Source organism: Balaenoptera physalus (assembly GCF_965194825.1).
Source record: "Balaenoptera physalus genome assembly, chromosome: 11".
Classification (NCBI taxonomy): domain Eukaryota; kingdom Metazoa; phylum Chordata; class Mammalia; order Artiodactyla; family Balaenopteridae; genus Balaenoptera; species Balaenoptera physalus.
Window position 1 is genome coordinate 108,303,631 of NC_138896.1, and position 22,265 is coordinate 108,325,895.

Genomic DNA, 22,265 nt, shown 5'->3' on the forward strand with positions numbered 1-22,265 from the left:
AGGCGGCGCCCTCCCTCCGCCGCCGCCCGCTCCTCCCGCCCGCTCCTCCCGCGCCGCCCGCCCGGTTCCGGCTCCCGCTCCCCTAGCGCCGCAGCGGGCACTTTACAAACTCCTCGCTCGCCGGCGGCGGCCGCAGCTCCACGCACTGTCCGGCCCGGCGCGTCCGCGGGGCCGCGGGCGGCGCGGAGGCGCCGGGGGCGGGCGCGGGCGGAGGCGGGAGCAGGGCGCCAAGGCGGGGCCGCGTCGGCCCCGCGCGCCGCGCCCCCCGGGCCGAGCCCCGCGCCGCGCCGCGCTGAGCCGCCGTCACCGCCGCGCAGCCATGGCCGCGCCGCCGCCGCCCCGCCGCCCGCGCGCCTGAGGTGGGGACCATGGCGAGCGCCGCCGAGCCCCCCGGCCAGGCGGCCGAGTACCTGCAGGAGCTGACCCGGATCGTCGCGGCGCAGCAGGAGCTGCTGGCGCGGCGGCGGCGGCGCATCGAGGAGCTGGAGCGCCAAGTGGCGCGGCTGAGCCGCGAGAACGCCGGCCTGCTGGAGCGGCACCGGCGGCACCTGGCCGCGTGCGCCCGCCGCCTCGACCCCGGCCCCGGCCCGCAGCCGCTTGGCGCCATCCCGGAGCTCGGAGGCCGCCGCGACAAGTAAGTGGGGACCGGGGGCGGCGAGCGTGTTGGGGGTGCGCGAACTTCTTGGGGGGCCCCGCTCCCCTCGGGGCCGGGCGTGGAGGGTGTCGGCCGAGGGGGGCCGGGGTATCTCCGGCGGGGTCGCGGCCCGACCTGGGGCTCGGACTCGGCGGGACCGAGCTCCCAGGGAAAGGGGCTCCGGGGCGCTGCCCGGCTCTCCCGCCCGCCCGGCTCTCCGCGGCCGGCGGGCTCGGGACTCGGGCTCCAGCGACCCAGGAGCTCGGGAGCTTGAATGCGGGGTCGGCCTCGCCACAGGGGGCCGTCCGGGCGCAGCTGCGGGGCTCTGGGTGGCGGGAGCAGAACTCCTGACTCGGAGACTCTAGACCCGGAGGGCAGGGGGCGCGTCAGGCGCAGATCCCGCCCTCGAGCGGGCCTGGGTCACTTGCGGGTCGCACCCCTCCGGAAGGGACTCTGTGCTGCCTCCAGCCCGGGACGCGCCGAGCCCTCCTCCCTCTGGACGCCTCCGCCTCTTCCTTCGCCACTCCGGGTTAATACCCCGCCCGCCTCGCCCCGGGATTACCCGGGGTTATGTCGGAGCGAGGATTAAGCGGGGGACGGGATGGGGCGGGACTGCCCGGCCGCGCTGGACACAGCGTCCTGGCCGCGCGTTTGCCTCCCGTAGGGTCCGAAGTCGTGTGCGCGGCCCGGCTCCGCAGAAGTCCCGGCGCCCACCTCGGCGAGGCGGAGGGGAGAGAGAGAGAGAGAGAGAGAGAGAGAGAGAGAGAGAGAGAGAGAGAGAGAGAGAGAGAGAGAGAGAGAGAGAGAGAGAGTGTGTGTGTGTGTGTGTGTGTGTGTGTGTGTGTGTGAGCGTGTGTGAGTGTGTGTGTGTGTGTTGGGGGGATGGATTGGTGAGTAGAAACCGTGTTTGTGAGTGTGTGTGTGTGAGTGTGTGTGTGTGTTGGGGGGATGGAGTAGTGAGGAGAAACCGTGTGTGTGTGCCTGAGTGTGTGCCTGAGTGTGTGTGTGAGTGTGTGTGTGGGGGGGGGATGGAGTGGTGAGGAAAAACCGTGTTTGTGTGAGTGTGTGTGTGTGCCTGAGTGTGTGTGTGAGTGTGTGTTGGGTGGAATGGTGAGGAGAAACCGTGTGTGTGTGTGCCTGAGTGTGTGTGTGAGAGTGTGTGTGTGTGTGTGTTGGGATGGAGTGGTGAGGAGAAACCGTGTTTGTGTGAGTGTGTGTGTGAGTGTGTGTGTTGCGGGGGTGGAGTGGTGGGGAGAAACCGTGTGTGTGTGTGTGTGTGTGTGTGTGTGTGTGTTGGGAGGGTAGACTGGTGGTGGTCCGCAGCTTCAGGACAGGTTTTCGGGGAGGCTGGGGGTGGGCAGAAGTGATGGGGGAGGAGTTAACCCTGACTCCAAAATCCTGCGGGGGAGGGGCTCCTGATTCCCAGGACTCCAGGTGTGGTTATCTGGTCCTCTGGTCACCGGAGACCCCGTGTCCCCCCTGCCCCAGGCCGGGCTGTGCAGGCTGTGTGTGCAGGGCTGCCGCCCTGCTTCCTGCATGGTTCTGGGCGGTGCTCCTGGGCACTGGGGGGCCCTGGAAGAGGAGCGTAGGGTGGGGTCAGGGCGTGGGTGAGCCTGGTGGCCCCGTGGTGGCAGGCCAGTGGCACACTTCAGCACTCTGTGTATGCTGGAAGGGAGGCGGGAGGCATGGAATCGCTCCTAGCTGGCGGCACTGAGAGAAAGAACAGACCCCCACTGCCTCTGTAGCTCTGCCCCCGGCTCTCTGGTGTCTCCAAGACCCCCTTTGTCACTCGGTCTCTTCTGTGGTCACCTAGTGCTAGTTGCAGGGCCTGAGTGAGCCCTCACTCCCCAGGCAAGGACTTAAGGAAGAGCCAGGGGCCCAGTGAAGTCGTCAGTCGCTCGGGGAGGCAGCGCACCGGGGCTGGGACACGCGCCCCGCTTTCCTAGGGAACGGGGGCACACACTGTCGCCAGGTGCCTCACAGCACCGTCCTGGGGGTGGATTCCTTCTTTCCCTTCGAAGTTGCCTCTGGTGACCAGGTAGGGGTGGGAAGATGCCGAGAGGTCTGCGTGGGGACTCCCGCAGTGCTGGTCTGGGTGGCAGCCTTGGAGGGAGCTCGGGGTGCTGAGGCAGGACTTGTGTCATAAGTCCCCAGCTCTGTCAGCCTGGCTTCGGAGCCTATGATGGTATCCCTTTCCAGAGAAACGGTGGCAACACGGGTCTTGGCCCACGTTCTAGGTGGAGGGGAGCTTCTCAAACTTGAACGTGCACACAGGTGCCTGGGGATCGTGTTGAAACGCAGATTCTGATCAGTGGGTCTGGGGCGGGCTGGAGGGCCTGTGTTTCTAACAAGCTCCTGGAAGTGGGGTTGCTGCGGCTTTGGGGCCACACGCGAGGAGTGAGGAGTGGGGCTGGGAGGCTCCAGTGTATTGAACAGAACTGGGGGTCCCCTCAAGACAGCACTCCAGGCCCACTTTCCCCCATCCGCGTCTTTGCCCAGTCTTTGGGCGGGGAGGGTGCTGGAGCCCCCCGCCTTCCACAGGGCCCCTGCATGGGGCTGGTGGCTCACATCCGTGGGTTTCCGGCCCCTGCAGTGTGAGGGGAGTGAGCTGGATTTGGGGGGCCCCTGCCCATCCATGGAGAAAATGATTTATGCCTAAGGAGCATGGGGTAACCAAACCCCTGAGAGCAACCAGCTTTTATTAAGCACCTGCTGTACGTGGAGCCATTAGTGATGTGCTGGAGACCCAAAAGGGAAAGTGGGGAAGCCAGGCAGGGAATACACAGCCCCGCACGGGGAAGGGGACGTGGGCAGGTGGACGGGCCCCAGGGCCAGCTCTGCACTGGCCCCGGGGGCTGTGGGACAAGTCACCTCTCTTAGCCTCGGGGCGTCTAATGCTCGGAAATGGGGATGAGCATAGCTGTCTCCCGTGATCTTTCTGAGGATTAAGTGAAGATAAAGGGCGTGGAGGAAACGGTACACAGTAGGTGCTTAATGCACATTCTTGCCTTGTCAGGCAGGTTCTCATTTTGGGGCGGGGGCCAACTGAGCACAGGTAGGAGGTGAGTGCACTTCCTGAGAAGCTGGGTGAGACCTTTGGGGGCCCAGCGTCCACACAGAGGATGTGGAGTTGGGGACGTGACAGCCTGGAGGAGACGGCCCAGAAGCTGGGCTGGGGCAGGGGTTGGCCCCCTGCAGTCGAGACTAGAACCTCTGTGTGTGGGCGTCCCAAGGCGACAGACAGTTGGAGCCGGAGCTGGCACCATTGGGATTACTTCCTGCTGGGGGACTCTGCTCCACTTTCCACAGTGCTGGTGCGCCCACCATCTCCCAGGCCCCCCTGCCTGCAGACAGGGGCCCCTGTGGGTGAGGGTCTGGTGAGCATGCAGGCTAGGCCAGGCCTGGCTTCCCCTTTCCTAAACAGCCTCCTGCTGTTCCAGCTTGAGTCAGGAGCCCCTGGCCCCCTGGCCACTGGGCAGGGTGCCCCTGCATGCTCAGCGGGTACAGTGTCCTGCTGGGGGACGTACAGATAGATGCCATGGGACAGGCTCGCATTGGGACTGCAGCAGTCTCTGTACCACCTCCTCCAGGCAGTCCTCAGGAGGGTTCCTGGGCGTGGGGGAAACCCTTTAGCCCAGAGACCTTTAAACCCTTTCTCAGGAAGTCCTCTTTCGACCACAGCTGAAGGATATCATCATGAGTTTCTCAGCTCTGGGGAAAACAGAGTTATAACAAGGAAAGAAATAGGATGCCTTTGGTTACGCTGGGTATTTAACTATTTTTTTTCTGACGTCAGAATTCACATCCAGTGTTTAGTTAGCTACATTCTAATGATGTTTCTAGAACTGCCCCCTCCCATCCCTCTAGAGATTGGGGCACACAGTAGGTGCTCAGTAGATATTGTTGAGTGGATGAAGGCACAGGGGATTGATTAGGATCCCTGTGTTTTCCATTAGAAGGTCAGCTTGGGCTTTAGCAGATACAGCTGGTACCAGTGAGCACTCAGAGCCAGATGCACAAGAGGCAGGTGTGTGCGTTCCGGCTCCATCCACGAGGGCGCCCTGTGTGCCCGGCACTGCTCCAGGTCTTTGCATTTACCAGCTCATTTCGTGGTCCCAGCCCTCCCACGAGGCAGGAACGGTTGCCTCTCCCATTTTACAGATGTGGAGACTGAATGTCAGAGAGGTCCTACGACCGGCTCCGGCCCTCTCACCTGGCCAGTGGTGGAGCCGGGACTGGGGCTCGGGTGTCTGGTCCCAGGCCCCCTGCTCTCACCCGTCTCCCACCTGCCCTTCGTGCTGCCCAGTGATCAGACCTCCCGGGACCCTGCGGGACTCCCAGCCTCCACTGCTGGAGGAAGCCCAGCACGAGTGGTCCCTGTCCTGCCTCGTGGGCCCTTGTCACCGAGGCCGGGTCCTCGACATCACCTGAGGTTGCCGTGCGGGGGGGACCAGGATGGAAAGAGGCGCTCGCTCCCAGCCTCTGCTCCTCCAGGGTTCCCCGGCAGAAGTAAACATCGGCCCGAAGAGGTTGGAGAGGCCTGTGGAGCTGCCTCCCTCGTGCTCTCGTCCCCTCCAGCTCTTGAGTGCTGTCACATCACTGGAGAGGACTTTTTTCTGAAGCTCCGAGCTGGTGACTCACTCTGGGGGAGGTTTCCAGTGGCATTCAGTCTCTGTTGACTTTCCAAACAAGCGCTCCTCTGGTCTGTGCTGACATTAACCATGACGGGGGTGCATCAGCTGGCGGGGAAGCTCGAGGGTGGCCAGCGAGGAGGGTGTGGCCGGAGTAGGGACACGAGCTGCTGTACAGGGGCGGGTCCTGGCCAGGAGCCTCTGAAATTGCGTTCATCTTCAGGGCAGCCGCGGAGCCCCAGGCCCGGGCCACGGGGTCTGAGGTCCCGGCCGCTTCTGTTCCATTTCCTCTTCCCCTCGGAGCAGAGAGCCGGGGCCAAGAGAGGCTGAGCGGGCTTTTCTGATCTGCGTGTCGGAGGGGGTGGCAGAGGGAGATACTGCGTTCACGTTCTCATTCAATGATTCTCTTGTTCTCCCAGTTGAGATAGAGCCGAGTAGCCAGTGCTGGGGAGGACGTCCCCCGGCTGGCAACAGGCTGCAACGTGTTGGCGGGGCCTGGTCCCTGTTGGACGAAATGTGTTCAAGTCCAAGGGGGCGGGGTGAGCCGTTCTTTCTCCAGCAGATGGTAGAGTCCGCAGAAGGACAAGGAGATGCTTCTCTGAAGCTCTCTCCCAGCCGTCTGACAACCTAGGCAAATGATTCTTTTACAACCTGGAGGATATATCGTGAGATGCGTCTTTATCTAGCTCAGGTTGAGAGAGATGGGGCAGCGCGGTGTGTGAAGTGGAGACCTGCTCTGGTTTTCGCCTCCGCTCTCCGGGTTCGGGCCTCCGCGCCTGCAGAGACCTCAGGGCTGTGCCCTGTGAGCATTTGGACTCCGGGATGAAGAGGCCCGGATTTGGGAGTTCGGGGGCATCAGCATTTTTGGTCATCTGGGTAGCTGTTTGTCATCTGTTTTGTCGATGACATTATTTTGACAGCTGATCTCATTTTTTTGTTCTTTGCTTTCTGTTTCTGTAAGAAAGAGCCACGCTTTGCCCAACTTGGGGAAGGCACTGTTCTGAGCTTGTCAGGGTGTCATCCGTGTAATTGCCGCAGAGCAGCAGAAAAAACAAACCGGCCGGCCGGGCGTTGGGCAGGAACTGGGAGGAGGGGCATAAACTGACCTCACTGAAATGGAGCCGCAGCTACAGACGAGGCCGTGAGGCAGCCCGGGGCCGTGCCCGTGGCCTGGAAGTTCAGTGGGCCTCCAATTTACCACCCCCTACCCCAGGTAGATGCAGGCCAGGCTGCAGTGGAAATTGCCCCGACTGCGAACCAAGCTTCACAGAGTGACGGCCCGACTAGGAATCCCGAGGCAGCGAGGCCTTTGGCGTCTGAATCCTGCCCCTCCAGGGGCGTGACCTGTTGGCGGGAGATGCCAGCCCAGTTATTACAAATGCTAAGTGCTTATCTTTTATTGAGTAGGGAGCTGCAGCCTGGAGTTTTTCAAATGCCTCCCCCAGCCTCGTGGGGACCCTCCGTGATGACACCTGAGCAGCTAAGCCCTGCTTGGGTCTGCAGGACCCCGTCAGCCTCAGCCCCCTCCCAGCAGGAGGACCGTCCAAGTAAGGCAGGCTTTGCCCCGGCTGCCCAGAGGCCAGTCCCCATGTAAGATGGGGAGGTGGCCCTGTTCCAGGAGATCCAGGTGGAGGGATTGCGGGGCGCCTGGCACTGCAGGACGCGGTGAACACTGGCTCGGGGGAGGAATAGGGTATTGAGAGCGCCCTTAAGGATTGTTTTTCCCTAGCATTTTCTTATGAACATTTTCAAACCTACGGAAAAGTTGAAAGAACCGTACCAGGCAGAACACCCCCCAGATGCTATAGTGAAGGTTTTGCAGCATTTCTTTATTACGTGCCTGGCCATCCGGGAGGGTGTTTGGAACCGCACACGTGGGAGCACCAAGGCGGGGAGGGGGGCGCATGGCGTGTTTCAGGCAGGGAGGTGCTGTCGGTGGTTTTGCCGGGCCTGGGAGCGGGGACGGTGGGCCACACGAGGCCCAGACGGGCATGGACAGCCCAGGGCGCTTGCTCAGAACCCAGACTTCAGCCTTGTGGGGTTGGGGGGGTGAGGTGGTGAACAAGCCTGGCTCACCCCCAGCCAAGCTGTGCTCTGTTTGAGCCTCGATGTGAAATGCTCAGCTTTCCTTGGAGGAGGCAAGATTCACAAAGGAACAGGACAGAAATCCTGTGTTCTGGGCACTTAGACTTAGAATGCTTCAATTATAATTAAACTACGGAAATAACCAAGCCGTTCCTGGTGCCGTGTGCCGACCACCTTCTCCTTGGGATCTCTGCTGATGCCCCAACCCTGTGACACGTGTGCGCTGCCGCCATCCCATTTTGCAGATGTGAACACTGAGGCTCAGAGAGGGTAAGCAGTTGCCCACGGTTACCCAGCGACAGAGGCAGATTTGCACCCAGGTCTGTCTGCTTCCAGAGCCCGTGCAGTTTGCCACCGCACTGTGGCTCCACAGCTATTCGCTGCGTGGTGTCCGTGTTTGGAGAGACGTTTGGGGCCGTTTCAGGTTGTGCGTGGTCAGCTCACCCAGGCTTTTGGTTCCAGGAACCAAAACTGCCCCCAGCACCACTGCCTACCCAGGGACAGCCCTGGCTTTTCCCTTTGTATGTTGGGTTTGGCCTCTCCCTCTCTGTGGTCACCTCGGGGAAGTTATTTTACCACCAGGAGCCTGAGTCATCTTTTGGCAAAAATGATGGCGGTGGTCCCTGCCAGCGGGGTGGTGGTGGGCAGGAGGTGACACGTGCAGGGGAGTAACTCCTAAGCTGTCAGGCACCAGCCAGGCGGGCAGTTCACTTTGAATTGGCCCATTTCCCCACCCCAAACACGTGTGCATTTGCTGGCCTGCTGGTGAGGCAACCCCAGGCCTTTCTGTGCATGGTAGCCCCTCAGGACACACTGGGCGCTTGGTTGAATGGGAGGATTGGTGTTTGTGCCCCTCTCCCGGCTCTGCCCCCCCATCTTGTTGGTTTCAATGGCCTGTTTTCTCAGCACGTAGAGTGTCAGACATTGTGGAGCCTCAAGGCCCCTGGGCCTGGCCCTTGCCTCTGAGCCACAGGGAATAGGGCTCACTGCAGCCAGAAGACGGGGCTTCCACGGGGGGTGTCCTGGGTGGCAGATCTGGTGGGGCTGTCAAGGTAGGTCGTGCCTGTGAAGTGTCAGCGGGGCAAGGCTGGCATGAGGTGCCCATGAAACGCCACTGTCCTCCCGGATGGCCTCAGTGCTTGAGTGACAAGTCCTCAGCCCTTGTCCAGTGGTACCAGGGCAGCCTCCAGGGACCCTTACAGGGGTGAGCACATGTGTGGATGAGATTTGGGGACAGACTGAGGGGGTCCCTGACAGCCTGAAGTTGAACATCAACGGGCGGGTGGCCCGTGTGGTCAGCCAGGGGTAAGACCCCCCCTGGGGCCCTGGTCTGGAGGCCCAGCTCTTCCTGCTTCCCTTGGCACACGGAAGGACCCTTTTGGGGCTCTGGTGTCAGTGTCTCTAGTGGGGACAGAGGCGACTGGGTCTCCCTTTGGGGTTGCCTGAGCGGGGAGTGTGCCTGGCGTGGTCCGTTCACAGCGAGGAGACTGGCGTGTCTGCAGCAGAGTGACCGAGGGGACAGCAAAGGAGAGGAGGGAGAGGGGACCCACAGGTGGGGCTGGGCAGGGCCAGCAGGCTGGGGAGGCCCCGAGGGACATTGGGAGGAGCCAGGAGTCCCCGGAGGGTGCTGCCCAGGGGAGGCACTTAGGTGTGGGTGGGACACCTGGCTCTGGGGGAGGCGGGGACCAGCGAGCAGGGGCTGCAGGAGACGCTGCAGGACTTGGGGTGCTGGGGGCGAGCAGGAGCACGTGGGTTTTGGATGGAAGGGATGAGCCCCATCCTGTCTTACCCCCAACAACTGCCTGTCCAGGTAGGAGGGGGAGATCATTGCTTAAGCAGAAGGAAAGGATCCAGATGTTGGCCTTTGTCTTCTGCAGTGTTTCTTGGACTGGTGAGTGAGTCGGGGGTGGCTTGGGGTTATAGACAGCTCCTGGTCGGGGTACCCATGTAGTATGTGGACAGAGAAATAGTCAGGATGTGCACTTGGGGTCAGGCCACTCCCTCTGCCATGTCCTGGCTGTGCCTCACCTATAAAATGGGGTTCTAAAGCATCACCTTCCTCCTAGAGGGGTTGTGAGGATGGAATCCTTAATATGTGTACATGCAGAGTACCCCTCATTCTTGCTAGCTTTAATCACTGTTGTTCCCTCTTTCTAAGTCGAGAAGAAATTTGATGTTAGAGAAAAGTCATGGGATTTAGAATCAGATGACTTGGGTTTTGGCATTTGTTGCTCTATTATCCACCCACCTTCTGCACATCTAACGTAGCTGATTTTGAATCCAACCCTTTGTAAGATGTGCCATCACAATCCCTTTAGCCCCCAGTTACAGCCTCTTCACATGTATTAAAGTTGTGGGGACTTAATGCTATTAAAATAGAACGAGGGCTCCCTACAGCAACGCAGAGGCTTCTGGAATGTCCCCCACCCCGACCCTGGCAGCCCATTGCCTACGCACAGCTCTGTCGAGACTTCTTAGAGGCTTTACTATCACCCAGCTCAGCAGTCCTCAAACTTCCAGGTGTGTAAAAATCCTCCACCTGAAAGGATGTCGGGGGTCACCCTGACCACCCCATTCAGTTCCCACCCAGAGGCTGACCTGCATCCTCCCCGGCACCTGTTGTGAGCCAGGTAAGGAGGTAAGGAGAGGGGGAAGTCATGGTTTGGGCAACGATGAACCAGGCACATCCCCAGGAGAGCTGTCATCTAGACATTTTAGGGGACCCTTTAAATTCCAGTCCATTGTTTCCAGAGAACATGCTTTGTGTGGTATGTTCCTTTTTAATGTATTGAGCCTCACTGTAAGGTCTAAGATATGGTCTGTTCTGGAGAATGTTGCATGCACTTGAGAAGGATGCGTATTCTGCTGTTGTTGGGTGGAGTGTTCTGTACGTCTCTGTTAGATCTAGTTGGTTTACAGTGTTGTTCATATCTTCTGTTGCCTTGTTGATCTTCTGCCTAGTTGTTCTACCATTATTGAAAGTGGGGTATTGATATCTCCAACTGTTATTGTTGAATTGTCTATTTCTCCATTTATTTCTGTCAGTTTTTGCTTTGTGTATTTTGGGGTTCCGTTGTTTGGTATATATATGTTTACAATTATTATGTCTTCTTGATGGATTGACCCTTTTATTGTAATAAGGTATCCTTCCTTGTCTTTAGTAGCTTTTTGTCATAAAGTCTACTTTGTCTGGTAGTAGTATAGCCACTCTAGTTCTCTTTTGGTTACTGTTTGCATGGAATATCTTTTTCCATCCTTTTATTTTCAACCTATTTGTGTCTTAAATCTAAAGTGAGTCTCTTGTAGACACCGTATGATTGGATTACATGTTTTTTTAAAATCCATTTTGCTAATCTCTACCTTTTGATTAGTGTTTAACCTACATACATTTAATATAATTGTTGATACGGTAGGATTTACACCTGCAACTTTATTATTTTCTTTTTCCTATTTTTTTAAAATAAATTTATTCTTACTTATTTATTTTTGGCTGCGTTGGGTCTTCGTTGCTGCGCGTGGGCTTTCTCTAGTTGTGGTGAGTGGGGGCTACTCTTCGTTGTGGTGCGCGGGCTTCCCATTGCGGTGGCTTCTCTTGTTGTGGAGCACGGGCTCTAGGCGCATGGGCTTCAGTAGTTGTGGCGCACGAGCTTAGTTGCTCCGCGGCATGTAGGATATTCCTGGACCAGGGCTCGAACCTGTGTCCCCTGCACTGGCAGGTGGATTCTTAACCACTGGACCACCAGGGAAGTCCCAACTTTATTGTTTTCTGTATGTTTTATGTCTTTTTTTCCTTCTCTACTTCTCCCTTATTACCTTCCTTTATGATAGATATTTAGTGCACCATTTTCATTCTCTTGTTTCTTTTAGCATCTAGAGGACCTTTTAGAGTAAAATAAAACCTGTTGGAGAGGCAGACCATCCCGTGTATCTCTCCTCATCCAGAGAGAATGAAGGCAGGGGTGGGCACTGGACAGGGGAATGTTGGCAGTGAGCCCAGAAGTGATGGGCCTGGGAGAGAAAGCTGCCAAACTGGGAGGGGAGATGGGTACGTGGGTATGGACCCAGACAAACTGGGTGAGCTCTGAGGAACCAGCCCAGAAGCTCCCCTGGGGACAGGGAGAATGAATTATTTGTCTCTGCTCTTTTTGTAGGGGGCCCTGCCTCAGGGTAGGTTTTAATGAATATGTGTTGCATGAATGAATGAATGAGTGAATAAATGAATGTTCTAGTTATCTGTGGCCGAGTAACAAATTATTCTAAAATCTAGATGCTTGAAACAAGCCCCCTGTTATTATAGCTCAGATTCTGTAGGGCAGGGGTTGGCAGGGCTTGGCTGGTGGGGTCTTGTGTTCCCTGTGTTATTAGGGGAAGTTACTCAGTGGTATTCACATAGTGGATGGACTAGTCTGGAGGGTCCAGAACACCTTAACTCACGTATCAGAGAACTTGTGGAGACACCTGGAAGGCTGGCCCTGTGGACCAGAGTGCCTGCACATGGCATCTCAAGCACGGGGGCTCAGGGATCCCAGAACCAGTGTTCCAAGGCCTGGTGGGAGATGTGAGGCTTCTCGTGGCTTGACCTTGGGAGTACCACAAGGTCACTTCTGCCACATGCTGTTGGTCAAGGAGATCCGAAGGCCAGGTTCAAGGGGAGGGGCTTGGACTGCACCCTCAGTGGGCGGAGGGGCAAGGATTTGCAGCCATCTTCACGCCCCACCTTCGGGGTGCCCAGGCCTTGTGCTGTCACTTCCACCTCTTAAGGCTGCTGAAGGGTTGCTCCTCTCTCTGCTTGGCGGGTGACAGCCTGTCCTGCCGCTGGTGGGTCTCCCTCTGCGGTGCTGTGTGTCTGAAGGGCGCTGTCCTGCCGCAGGCCACCAGGAGCTGGGCTGGGAGTGCTTCCCAGGCCCCACCTGACCAGATCCGCACCCCACTGCTCAGGTAGCCTGCCCACTGCATCTGCAGCCCCCTCACTCTGAGCTGTATTTTTAACTCCTGCCATATGGCGAAGCAGCCAAAACATCCAGGGAAGGGAACGGGGGTCTGGAGGAAATCATCACCGCTAATGCGGTTTTGATAAGTGCAGTAATTAAGAGCGCGGCGCCCTCATTCCCGCCCCCTCCCCCGGCATCGTGGGTGCTTGGAGCGGCGTCACTCCTGCGTGGGGGGCAGCCGTCCCGAGGGGTTGGGGGATCCCACAGACCCGCTCCTGCCTGCGGGGGCAGGGCCGTCACATGGCCTGTGGCTCGTGCACGGTGGCGGGGGATGGGGGGTGGAGTGCGCGGAGCCCCTGCCTGCCAGAGATGTGTGTCCCTCCTCCTTTCTCTCTGTTTCTCCCCTTCCCGGGGCATCTTGGCACAGACGCGGCGTTTCCCCGGAGGCTCCTTCTTGCGCAGAAACCTGCCCTGGGTGGGGCGGCCGGTGGCACTGTGCAGTTTTCACACTCCGTGCCTTTGGTCATGCTGGTCGCTCTGCCTTAGACACCCCTCCCACACCTCCATTCCTGCCTCTAGAAACCCCACGTGTCTGGTAGGGACCGGCTCCCATCTTGGAACTTTTTGTGGTTTTGAGCCTTTTCTTTATATCTGCGCTGTAACCCTGGACCCCCTGGGGCCTCCCGTCTGACTGACTTTGATTGTGCCCTGCTGGGGTGCTTGTCTCTAGGCTCCATCCGGCAGGCAGCGCCAGATCCCGCTTCCGTTAGGATGCAAACTGCTTGTATTGAAGACGAGATGTTTAAGATCAGTCCACCGTTGTCACGTGCGCAAGTCCAGGGTCTGCAAAATGGAGTGGGTACCCCTGGGGGCAAATGACACCATCCTTTGAGGTGCAGGGAAGAATGTGGGGACTTCTGTTCCCATTGATCCTTAAATTCATCCTTCACTGTCTTTTCTTGGATTCTTTTGCGACACGAATGACATAAGTGCAGTTGTGCCTGCACGTGATTAATAAATACGTACAGATACGGTTATCGCGCGGATGTGCGCCCACACTCTCTTCGGGCAGGGAAGCCTCATCAAAAGTCTAGTGGCCGGTGTCTTCAACTGCAGCTGGTTTTCACTGCTTTTCTTCTTGAGGCAGTTACTTTCCTGGTACGAGGGTCTCCACTGTGAGATGGGCTGAAGGAGGCGTTTATTGAGCACCTGCTGTGTGCTAGCTGTGTGGCCCCACTTTACAGACGAGGAAAGTGAGGCTCAGAGTGGTGCTGTGCCTTGCTGGGCGTTGCACAGCTAGTAAGTGGCAGGGCCAGACATGACCGGGCCTGGGTGACTCCCAAACCTGTGTTCTTTACGTTCTGCTCTGTGTCTGTGGTCCTGAGACATGGCTGGCTGTGCTCTGGGGCTCTGCCCATGGCTGGGCCGTGGTGGTGATGGGAGCTGGCCTCCTCCATGTTTCCGTGGCCTCTGGCGGGGGTGGTCCTGCTAGCAGTGGTCTGGACAAGGCATGCAAAGGCCCCTTCCCCATGGGTGGGACTCAGTGAGCCCCTTCTCTCTCGTCCCCCAGAAACCTGAAAGCCCCAGGCCAGGAGGAGAGGACAGTGGCCGAGCAGGACCGGCGTCCATGGGGCATGGGCGTCTTGTTAAGAAACCTGCTGACTCTGGTCCCCGAGGGTGAGGGCGGCTTGCTGGGGGGCGGGGGGAGCTGATTCATCACCATCTTCCCAGATTTTCATTCACCAGATGCCAAAAGTCCTGTCCCCCTCAGCGGGAGGAGACCAGGGGGTGGGAAAGGCGGCTTCTATTTTGTCCGCATATCAGCCGCCTCCTCTGCGTGGGCTGTTTTTGTTGCAGAGGTGGGTCTTTTATCTCTCCACTGAACTTCACTCCAGGTCCCATTCAGCAAGCGTTTACGAGCCTCCTTATGGGGGGACGTGTGTGGGGTTGGGAGGGTAGGGGCGCAGAGAAGCAGATGCCCCTCGGGCTCCCCCCCGTGCAGCGGGCGAGGGCGGTTGTCAGGGCGGGGGGTGGCAGCGAGCCCCGGGTGAGTGCACACCCCCTCTCACGCTGCCCTCGGGGGCTCCACATCCTGGTTCTGCCAAGTCCCTCTAGGGAGGGGTTGGCTTTTGATGTCTCTCAAGGTGACAGCTTCAGCCAGAGCTCAGTTTTTCTCCCTGAACGGCTCTCCTTTGCTTTCATTTGATTGAAGCAGACCGCGCCCTCCCCCGCCTGCAAGCTGGTGGGGGCCTCTCTGTGCACCCAGTTGGGGCGCCCTGAGCCCCTGGTTTAATGAGAAGGACCCCGGCCGGGGTCTGGGCCTCCAGGGCCTGCGGGCTCAGCCCAGTCCGGCCATACCACAGGCAGAGCTTGGCTTTCTGTCTGTTAAAGGCCAGCTTTGGTGTAGTCAGACCTGCACGGCGTACTGGGGCACTTTCCACAGTTGAGACACCTCCGGGGCAGGTGTTTCTCAGGCTGCTCCATCCCACGGGGAGGTCAAGGGCTGTGGACCTCTCATGCCCCAACTCGCCAAGTGCAGTTTGATTAATAAAAATTGCTGAGCTGGGAGCACCCGGGTCTGAGTTTGGGTTCTGGCCCCATCCTAGCAGGCAGGGCAGGTTTCCTCACCTGCAAGTGGGCATAAGAATGGAGACAGAGCCCTCCGCATGGGACAGAGCCGGTCAGCACAGCACGGGTGAGGAGGAGGAGAGCTCACTCTGCAGGAGTTCTCAGTCATAATTACTTAGCAGGTTATGGGAAGATAGTAAAAGGGGTCTTGGAGGTGGAAAGGGGGTGGTCCCTGGCCTAGATGGGGAGGATGTATGATCCAAATAGCTGCCTCCCAATATCTACTTTCTCTTTTTCTTTAGCATTAAAGCATTTTAGCATTTAGCGTTTTCGGTGTGTTTTTGTGTTTTAATCTGGCCTCGATGCCAACCAGAATAAAGACTGCCTTCCCCAGCCTCCCTGCTTGTTAGATACGGCCATGTGACTGCTCTGGCCAATAAGAGGTAAGCAGAAGTGTGGTGTGCAGCTTCCAGGAAGTGTCTTTAAAAGGAAGAGGTGGGTCCTTTGCCTGTTGCTCCTCCTTCCTGTTGGCTGGAATGAGAATGTGATGGCTGGGGCTCAGGCAGCCATATTGGATTGTGAGGACAATGGCTGCACTGTAGGGATGGCAGGGCAGTGAGCTGGAAGAAGCCTGGGCCCCTGACAACCTGGGGGGAACTGCCCAATACAGCCTGGACTACCCACCTCTAGACTCTTACATGAGAGAATAAAACTGTGTGCTTAAGTCCATGTTAATGTACAGCTGACCCTTGCACAATGTGGGGGTTAGGGATGCCTACCCTCCGTGCAGTTGAAAATCTGTGTCTCAGTTAAGTCAGCCCTCCATATCTGCAGTTGTACATCCATGGATTCAACCAACCCTGGGTCGTGTAGTACTGTAGTATTTACTATAGGAAAAAATCCGCCTCTAAGTCGACTTGCGCAGTTCTCACTTGTGTTGTTCAAAGGCCAACTGTATTTACTTTTGATCCCTCTTAGTCAATCCTAAAGTTACAAAGAGTGTGGTTTTATGGCTGTGATTTGAAGATGTTTGACCACATCTCTGGGAGCCCAAGGCCTCAGCGTTGGAGCCAGTGGAGGTGGAGGTGGGTCCCCTTAGGACCCTAGCGTTGGGATAGTTGCTGACTTCAATCACTCAGCAGATGAGGGCCAGTTACTTCACACAGTGTGAGATACAGAGGTGGAGAGATGGCTAAGTCCCCTGGACCCTGACCCTCAGGGGATGGTGGGTGTCTGATGACAGATAGGGCACTGCCTGGGGTGGTGGGAGAAGAGGCAGAGACAGAGGGGGCGACAGAGAGACAGACTGAGAGATTGCAGGCAGCTACGTGCATCTGACCTTCTTCTGTCCCCTGTGTGTTGAATTAGCCATAGATTCGTCATTTATCCATTGGTAACTAGCACTTGCCAAGCCTCGTAAGTGCCAGCCTGCGGCTGCGGGATACTGGAGCAGAGCGGCCACGGTCAGCGCCCCCCAGGGGGACGCAGTTCTGTTGGGAGGGAGATAGGGAAGAGAAGGGTGTGCTGTGTACCCGTCGGAAAATGTCTCTGCCACGTGTTTTGAAGGTGCTGTATCCGCAGGTTGATTTTGAGACTAATGAGATTCATCATAGGGATCGGGTGAAAGCAAGGCTGTGCCCCAGGCTGGGGTCACAGACCAGGGGGCGTGTTCTTACAGTTTGCTTCCAGCTCTGCCCCTCCCCCCACACCCCAGGTGTGCCCCACCCAGGTCCCCCCCCCCCCCCCCCCCCCCCCCCGTCCCTTGGTTCCTTGAGTCCCTACTCAGCAAACCAGGGGAGGGGCCCGCTGATGATTCTGCTTTGGTTTAAAAACCAGTTTGAGTTTAGAAAGAGAAACTGTGACAGGCAACAAGATGGGGGTGGAGCACAGGGCCTGAGCTTGGGGCCTGGAGAGCCGAGGAGGATGTGGCCCTGCTGCAGGGTCTGCGGGGCGGCCGCTCCCTGAAGGTGAGTTTGGAGCCAGGCTTGCTGGGTCCCCTTAGCCGTCAGGCCCGCGATGCTGGTTCAGCAGCCGAGACCGGGAGCTTTGGGCTATTTATATCCACTCCAGCAAATCTTCTGATCTCAAGGATCCTGCTCAAAGGCTGCGTTGTGCTGGTCTCTTGCACGCTGGCCTCCCTGGCCGGCAGTTCAGGGACGAGGACCGAGCGCAGGGAGGGGCTGGGCAGCAGGGCCTCTTTGTCCACCCCTGGCTCCGAGGCTGAGAGCTCGGCCCCGGGCCCTGTGCCCCTGCTCTCGGCAGTTGTTTCTCTGTCCTTAGGGTGAGGAGGAGGCTGGCAGGAAACAGGTATTACTTGAGCACCTACTGTGTACGGAAGTACTTTTTTTTTTCCAAAGGAGGTTTGTTTATCTTATTTTTAAAAATTGTGGTAAATGTACATAACATAAAATGTACCATTTTAACCATTTTTAAGTGTACAATTCAGTGGCAGTAAGTACATTCACACTCTTGTGAAACCATCACCCTCATCTCCAGAACCTTTTCTTCTTCCCAAACTGAAACGCTGTGCCGTTAACCACTAACTCCCATCCCCTTCCCCCAGCCCCTGGCACTTACCATTCTACTTTCTGTCTCTACGAATCTGACTCCTTTAGGGCCCTCATATAAGTGGGATCATACAGTATACGTCGTTTGTGACTGGCCTATTTCACTGAGCCTAACGTCCTCAAGGTTCGTTCATGTTGCAGCAGGTGTCAGAATTTCCTTTGTTTTTAAGGCTGAATGATATTCCAGTGTATGGATGGACCACACTTTGTCTACCCATCCATCCGTCGGGGACACTGGGGTTGCTTCCTCCTCTTGGCTACTGTGAATAACGCTGTCGTGAACATGGGTGTGCAAATGTCTCTTTGAGACCCTGCTTCCCATCCTTTTGGGTGTGTCCCCAGAAGCGGCAGTGCTTCAGTGGATTGTATACTGATGTGCCAGAGGCTTTAGACACAGGAACTCAGCCTCCACATGACCGGCCAAGGTAGGTGTTGGTGTCTGTGTTGTGCAGAGGAGTCGGGGGAAGAGAGGGCTGGTTGCAGGGCAGCCACACGACCCCCTCACCGCTGTGTGCCGGCTCTGAGCCCGAGAGGCATGTGGCCGGCCTCCTCCCTTCCTCTCGGGGGCCCCTAGATGCCAGCGCCCCCCGCCAAGCCCTTTCCTCCGCTCTGCTCTCCTTCTCAGCGCACCCCTGCGCAGCACGTCCTGGGCGTTTGCTCGTCACCTGCTGCCCCCAGCGCGTGGGCTGCACGAGGGCCGGTTCCTTCTTTCGGCTCCCTCTTGAAGCCCCCGTGGCCAGCACACAGTGGGCCCTCGGGAAGTACTCATGAGTGACCGATGGCGTGTGGCTGGACGTTCTCTCCCTTCCCTGCTGGTTCTGGGCAGCCTGACCTCACCTGCACCACCCCGGGCCCGGCCTGCCCCCCGCAGAGGGTGTCCCATCTCTGCATGTGGGGTGGGTGCCCTCGGCCGCCTGGCCCTGCACCCAGGCTGACAGCGATGAACGGCTCTCCGCCGCTCCGGTTATTAACTCCGCTTCTGAGGGCTCTCGCAGCTCCAGACTCGGGGCTGCTGTTTGGGTTGGGAGCTTCTCGGGGTCAGTGACCCCGCTGCAGGGTGCAGGTGTCCCCCCCACCCCACACGGTGCACAGCGCACAACCTCCCTCTCCTGTTCTGGCCTCCGCGCAGGGCTGGGGAGGTGAGTTCATCACACCTGGGCTGGCCTGGTGCATTTATCACCACTACCAGCCAAGGCCTCTCTCCGGCTCTGCCCGTTCATTTCCCCGGCCCCGAGTCCCTCCTGGTCCTCCCCCAGTATCATGGCCACCTTCCTCTGCCTTTCGGGTCCCCTGTCTGTCTGTGTCCTTCCTCGGTGTGCACAGCACACAGGGTTCCTGTGGACACATCCCTTTGCCACCAGCCACTGCCATGGGGGTGCAGCTGGCCTTCTCCGGAGAGATGCCTTGGCTGATGGGGTCCTCACCCGGGGAGCCCCCCAGACCTCACACCCCCATCTGGGCTCCAGTGACCCACGATGGGGCCACAAAGGCTTTTGGTCCCGCCCCAAGGCAGGACACCTCTGGTGCATCCACTATCCAGACCCCGTGGATCAGGCCGTGCAGACCCCCGTGAGCCCCTGCTCTCCCCCGGCTTCGCAGGTTCCCCTGAGAGCAGCCCTCTGCTGCCGGAAACCGGCCCTGAGGCACTTCAGTGTCCTTTCTTGTGCACCCAGCTGGTCGCTTCTCCCTGATCAGAATCCTCTGGGGCTGGGGAGCGGGCGTCCACTGCACCCCACCACCCACTCCTGCGGGACGGACACCCACGCTGCCTCTGCTGCAGGGGACGCTTGGTGAGCGGCATCCTCCTGCGTGGCACCCAGGGACCCACGTGAGCATTTCCCTCGGGTGGACGCACGCCCAGGAGTGGAGCCACTGCTCACAGGGCGCAGCTACCCCAGCAGCGAGGGATTGTTCTCTGGAAGGCAGCACCAGCTCCACGCTTGCAATGGGGCCGAGTCTGCACGCCCACGCCCGCGGGGGGCATTGTCACCTCCTCTTGGTGCGCCTCCTGCCCCTCCTGGCTTTACAGCTTTTTGGAGGTTCCTGGTCTCCCCCGCTGCCTGCTGGTCAGTGACTGAGCTCAGATGTCACCTCCTCTGGGAAGCCTTCCTGGTGCTTCCTCCGGCCCCTCTGCAGGCCCAGCTGGTTTCACTGCCGTGGCAGTGTGGCGATGCTGTGGGGACTTGGGCTCTGCCTCCTGTCTTAGGTGGGCATTCGGGGGCTGGGGACCCTGTGGGGTCATCTGTGTGCTCCAGATGTGTCTGTACACTGGATGGAGGAGGGCTCCAACCCACAGCCTCCACTATGTGGGGGAGACACCCTGCCTCCTTCTCCTTGCCTTCCCTGTTCCTTGGGGCCACATGTGCTTAGAGGGAAGGGTCTCTTTTGTCCCCACTGAGCTGGGGGTGGGGTCTCTCCTTCCATTTCTCTGCCGGGACGTCCAGAGGAGACCCTGGCAGATGCTGGGGACCAGGAGGCCTGTTCCCGACTCCTCTCAGTGCCTCGGTTTCCTCATCTGTGATGGGGGGGTGAATGAGCCCACCTTGCCGGCGTAGGGGGAGGATGTAGTGGTTGCCAAGTGTCAGGAGGGCCTGGTGCCCACCCCGCCCCGAGCTCTGGAAGGCCTGCTGCCACCTGCCGTTGTAAGGGCCCCCCATTGGCGGGTGGGCTGGAGTGGGCTTCCTGGACTGGCTTCGTGGCTCAGAGCATGGGCTGTTCCCCGCAGCCAGACCCGCCAGCTTCCAGGACCAACTGTGACCTTGAGCACTTTTGTTAGCCACTCTGTGCCTCAGTTTCCTCATCAGTGAAATACGTTTAATATTTGGACCGCGGAAGATTGTTGAGGGCGAGGCCCTGGCCTGTAGGTTGTGGTCCGTATACTCTGGCTATTGTGATGATGATTGCTGTTATCTATCATTGTCTGCTTATGCGATTGATGGGCCAGGGCACTTGGGGTTCAGGTCTGGGCCTCATCGCCCTTGACACCCAGCACACGGAGGGGCTGGCCTGCTCCAGACCCGATCTTACAGCCACAGGAAGAGACCCTCGTTCCCGGCACCTGAGTTTACAGCAGGGAGTGCAAAGCGGTTTCGTGCTGTCATAGGAGCTGCCGATTTCCCCAGATAGAAAATGCAATGATTTACGAAACTTGCCTAAGAAAAAATGGGACGGATACTTTACAAATCCACAAAGCCCCAGAGCAGGGCTCTTGTATGCTGGCTCCCAGCTGACCTGCCCAGATGCAGCAGCCAGGGTCACACCTGACAAGGCTTGGAGCCTGGAGCACCGTGGATTATGAAGGGAACAGAGCTGCCTGCCCCAGGAGCCCGGGGACAGACACACATCCACCGGTTACTGCAGTGCAGGTGGTCACGGCGGGAGGGGAGGGGAGGGCAGTGGGGGACATAACCCCATCAGTGACCCCCCACAGCGATGCACCAGGAGCTCTGGAGCTGGGATGGCCCTGCAGAGATGTCCCTAATAGAGGCCGGGGTGGCGGCCTTTGTCCCTCTGCGTGGACCAGACATTGGATGTGGTTGCCCCTGGGGGAGGGAGCCATGTCCTTGGCCAAAGGTGGCTCCCCGAAAGGGACTCAGCTGAGAGCCGTCGGCAGCCAGCAGCCCTGGCAGGAGTGTCACGAGGGCCTCGTCTCAAGGGGGGGACCTTGGCGGCCACCACAGTGTCCGCTGTAGCTGGTTGGGCTGATCTTTCCATATGCAAATCAGACTGCATCCCTTCTGCTGTGAAAACCCCTCCTCCCTCGTTTGCTCTCCTTACCCTCTGAGTTGCAAATTGGGCTCCCAAGACCACACCCAGCCGAGAGAGATATAAATTTAAAACCTGAATCAGTTGGCAACATTTACAGATCAGGAGATTTCACATAAAGCCTGAGATTTCCGGCTTCTCTTGATACTAAGCAGTGCCCCCTCTCCTGCACGGGAGGAGGTCTGGCTGCAGGGGCAGGCCTGCCTCCGCGCAGGGTGGAGGCGCCGTCCCTATGGGCTTCCCCTGCTCAGGGTCCTGGCGGGGCCCTGCGGCTCGGCCCTGTGGGCTGCAGGTGGATTTGAAGCTCTTTATTCCTCACTTATTCATCCAGGCTGTGTTTGGGGTTCCCACCGGGTGTCAGGTTCTGTGCTGTCCCCCAGGCTCCCCTGTGGTGGGGAGCTTACGTTCTAGTGGGGGGACAGGCACTCAGGAGAGAAGCAGGTCCGTGGGGATTGGACTGTCCAGCAGGGCTGGGGGGTGGGGAGTGATGGGCTGCATTTCTAGGCAGGTGGGTCAGGGCGGCCTCCGGTGGGTGACCTTGAGCGGAGAGCAGTGGAAGTGAGGGGTGAGAGGCCAGCCCCCGGGGACCAAGATGGGCCCCCGAGGCTCCTTGTATCCACCACACACTTCTTGCCTCCATGGGCTTGCTCGGCCCAGAGGACCCACCTCCCCTCAGCCTTGAGCCACCTCCTCCAGGAGGCCTCCCCGGCTGGGCCTTGTTCCCCGGGTCTCTGGGCAGTGTGGTTGTCTGTTTCCATGTCTATGTCACCCACCTGGAGGACCTTGGGGTCAAGGTCAGGGTTAGCCTCTGGGCCATCTTGGTCTCCGTGTCCTCAGCTCTGGCTCAGTGCCTGGCACAGAATAGGTACATGAGCTGGACGTCAGGGAACGGGCAGTTGTGGGTCAGGTAGATGAAGGCAGAGTCAGGCGCCTGCGAGGGACACTAGTTCTCAGACCACCTGGGACGCTGGGACTTGCGCCAGGCTTGGTAATGATGGCGCCAGGCTTGGTAATGATGCCCCCAGGAACTAGGGCTTTCTGCCACCTTTACTACGAACACCTGTTCTGGCCAAAAATGGTCACT

General features: G+C 58.6%; 1 protein-coding gene across 7 annotated transcripts in view; it reads left to right on the forward strand.

Annotated features, from left to right (window-relative positions):
- Positions 1-346: 346 nt before the first annotated feature.
- The window catches only part of IQSEC1 (IQ motif and Sec7 domain ArfGEF 1), a 330,464-nt gene continuing 308,545 nt past the window's right edge, over positions 347-22,265 (forward strand). For all 7 annotated transcript variants that reach the window (XR_014251035.1, XM_082413930.1, XM_082413929.1 and 4 more), the window contains exon 1: positions 347-634. Coding sequence is in view for 6 of the 7 variants with exons in the window: in XM_082413930.1 (XP_082270056.1) it covers positions 369-634 (266 nt within the window). In the remaining variant the exon portion in view is untranslated. The remainder of the gene's footprint in view (positions 635-22,265) is intronic.